This window comes from Myotis brandtii, unplaced genomic scaffold (genome assembly GCF_000412655.1).
Source record: "Myotis brandtii unplaced genomic scaffold, ASM41265v1 scaffold422, whole genome shotgun sequence".
Classification (NCBI taxonomy): Eukaryota; Metazoa; Chordata; class Mammalia; order Chiroptera; family Vespertilionidae; genus Myotis; species Myotis brandtii.
In genome coordinates this window covers 4,455,577-4,458,728 of record NW_005366171.1, presented here as the reverse complement: position 1 = coordinate 4,458,728, position 3,152 = coordinate 4,455,577, and the positions used below count along the sequence as shown (strand labels likewise).

The window sequence follows — 3,152 nt, the reverse complement described above, 5'->3', positions numbered from 1 at the left end:
TTCTTGAATTTTGTACCATTTATATATTAACTATTAAACAATCAATGAACTTAAATTTAGAAAAGAAAAAGAGTGAGCCTATAAAGACTATATTTTTTTGTCTCAGGTTATTATTATTTTTTTTTTTAGAGACAAAGGTTAAGTTTGGTTTATTTATTGTTCTGACGCCTTTTCCCCCTTCAAAACCATGGCCGTGTATTGAGCAGGAGAATTTAGAGGAAAACCTCTAAAGGAGATGACAGGGTGATAAAAGCAGGCCCAGGCCCTGGGATTCTGGACTGAGTCTAAGGCCTCAGTCTTGAAACAATATGCTGATAAATTAGACCTGTGATTAAACTTCCCAAGTGTTCCGAGGTGTTTTCATGCCGTGTGTGTGTAAAACACAAAAAGGAGTGGTCTTAATAAGGACACTCCTTACAGTGTGCATTTGCAGCTTGAATATAGGAAAATAAAAGACAAACCAAGGGAGAAAATTCGGAAAGCAAAGCTTTAAATGTAGTATTCATTGCTCTTATTTCACCCGCTTTAGTACGGCTCAAGGAGACAAAGCAACGACTTTCATTGATTTGCTATCAGGAATTCAAAAGAGAACAAACAAATATTACACTATTTAGTATTTCCTAATGAAAAACATAACATTTCACTACTTATGTAAAAAATAATTGTATCCTTCCACATCAATTGACACAAGAGTACATTGTCTTTGCACCTTAAGTGCTCATTATGCTGATTAACAATGCTTTCTTAGAGCACAATATCCAAAGGAATATGTATTATCTGTAAATTGTATGGGTTCTGAGCCACTGCAGATGGACCGCAGAGGAGGAAATGTTTAGGAGCTGGAAGGAAATGCTTTGGACAATATGGGAGGCCCAGCTCTGGGTGGCGTAGATGGGGATCAAAATGAATTCCTCAGACTAGAAGAGGGCTTTGTGCAATGGGCACAGACTTCTGGAGGCGGGCACACAGGCTGGGCCCATCTGGCATATTTGGGAAGATTCTACAATGAAGATAGACCAGTAAGAGTTACTAATTATCCCAAGGCCTTGGCCAGTTTACGAAGACTGTAAACCCCACAAGCCCTGTCTCTCGTCTGAGGGTACTTCCTTATTGTTAAGTGTGCAAATACTCCCCCGCCCCCCATGCTTCTGTCCTCCTAGTCACCCCTACTTTAGCCCCTTTCTTATTCGCACAGGCCCAGGCAGCCTGGGACAACTAGAGCCTTGTGTTTCCAAGCTGGGTTCACAGAGGGGGGATGCAAGTCCCCATAAGCCCGCCAGTAGCCCACGCACGGAAACGGCTCGGCTTGGGTCTGAATGGCTTACATTTTTCCTCGCCTGAATTAGCCGGTAATTGCATGTGGGCAGACTTAGCCAGGAATGGTCTAAATGATCAATTAGAAGGCAAAGAGGAGTTCCTTTCTTTAAAGTTCAAGGGTCCCTGGTGAAGAGCCCTACTTCCCAAGCCATGCTCACGTGGGTCTATGCCCAGCTCTCGGTGGTGCCGGCGTATATTATACATTTGCCTAATGATAATGAATTGAGTACTTATTTTGCAGTAAAATATGGGGCACTTCCATTACATGCAATCAAGCAAAAAGGTTGTGAAATGTGCCACTCCATTAATTTTAAACAGAATCCTTCCCAAATGTCACCCTGAAACCAGAGCATGGGGTTATTACAAATCTGAAGGAATTAAGAGTAATTTTCATTTGTACAAAGGAGCTGAGGGACATGATTCCTGCCACACATACACTATTAATTGGATTAAATTTGCCAATTTGAGTGTGAATCACTAAGCCCTCCTGGCCTGCTTAGTGGCGAGGTCAGTGGGCGCCTGTCTTCTTTGTGGGTGTGAGTGCACACATACACATACAACCATAGGACAGGCAAAGAACGTTGATGTAATTGGCTAGTTATTAACAAATATGTATGTTGTTCAAAGAGGAAAAACAAATGCCAAGTTCTGGCAAGTCTCTTTACCTCTCTGAGCCTTTTCCTCATCTGGGAAAGGGGTGTGTAACACCTGCTTCGGCGGAAGTCACGAGAACTAACAAGTTTGAGTACATCAGAGCACTTAGTGTGATGTCTGGCACAGAGTTTACACCCATTACATGGTAACTATTATCTCTATTTTCATCTTCTGTGGGGGTGGGGGGTGGGGGGTGTCTCCTGGACCTAAGCTGGTTCCCAAGTGACACGGAGGGAAATCTGGATCCAGCACCAGGATGGGGACAATCTTCCGAGGCCACTGCTGGCTCCGACCTAGGGCCTGGGAGGTGTGGGTCAGCCCAGAGTTTCCGATCGTTTCCTTCCTAATTCAGGTCCCATGATTTCTGGGCTGTGGCTGGACTTTGTGGGATGGCACAGAGCGGGAGGCAGGAATAAGCAGGTTAAGGTGGTTCGGAGGACGGTACGGTCTGCCCCTCAGTCCACGTTCCGGTACTTGGTGAAGAGGTTGTACAACACTCGCAGCGTGGATTTCAGGTCACAGTTGACGATGTCTGCGTAGAGAACAAAAAATATGTAATGCTTTGTGCGGGGGCGGCGGCAGGGGGCACGTGACCCACAGTTGGCATCTGTTAACCAGCCGTGGGCAAACTACGGCCCGCGGGCCGGATCCGGCCCGTTTGAAATGAATAAAACTAAAAAAAAAAAAAGACCGTACCCTTTTATGTAATGATGTTTACTTTGAATTTATATTAGTTCACACAAACACTCCATCCATGCTTTTGTTCCGGCCCTCCGGTCCAGTTTAAGAACCCATTGTGGCCCTCGAGTCAAAAAGTTTGCCCACCCCTGTGTTAACTCTTCCATCCACCACCCACCACATTTGCCCGCAGGGTCCTGCGTGGATGCCCCCGCAGCCACAGGACGTCATGCTGTGCTCCAGAAGAGCTCCCTGTCCCGCTGGGAGACAGGAGCAACCCCCAGGAGACCACCAGAGGCCAGTGGGTGCGGAAGGATGGGTTTTGGAGTGTTTGGCGAGAATTCAGAGCCGGGGAGCAGTGCGGGGCAGCGGTGCTGAGCCTGGGGCATGGCCTCTCTGTAAAATGAAGCAGAACCCAGCGCATGTAGCCTTCACCCTGGACTCAGCATTTCCAGGTGGGAGGGGTGCTTCTCTGCCCCTGACCTTCCCCTAATCGCACCTGT

At 46.6% G+C, this 3,152-nt stretch overlaps 1 protein-coding gene and 1 long non-coding RNA gene across 4 annotated transcripts in view; one reads left to right on the top strand and one right to left on the bottom strand.

Annotated features, from left to right (window-relative positions):
- Window positions 1-612: 612 nt before the first annotated feature.
- PARVA (parvin, alpha) overlaps window positions 613-3,152 on the bottom strand; it is a 101,932-nt gene continuing 99,392 nt past the window's right edge. For all 3 annotated transcript variants that reach the window (XM_005873984.2, XM_014545893.1, XM_005873983.2), the window contains exon 13: window positions 613-2,503. In XM_005873984.2, coding sequence (XP_005874046.1) covers window positions 2,427-2,503 — 77 coding nt within the window. In that variant the 3' untranslated portion in view covers window positions 613-2,426. The remainder of the gene's footprint in view (window positions 2,504-3,152) is intronic.
- The window catches only part of LOC106727427, a 15,611-nt gene continuing 14,529 nt past the window's right edge, over window positions 2,071-3,152 (top strand). The window contains exon 1 of the long non-coding RNA XR_001363610.1: window positions 2,071-2,144. This is a non-coding gene — a long non-coding RNA (uncharacterized LOC106727427). The remainder of the gene's footprint in view (window positions 2,145-3,152) is intronic.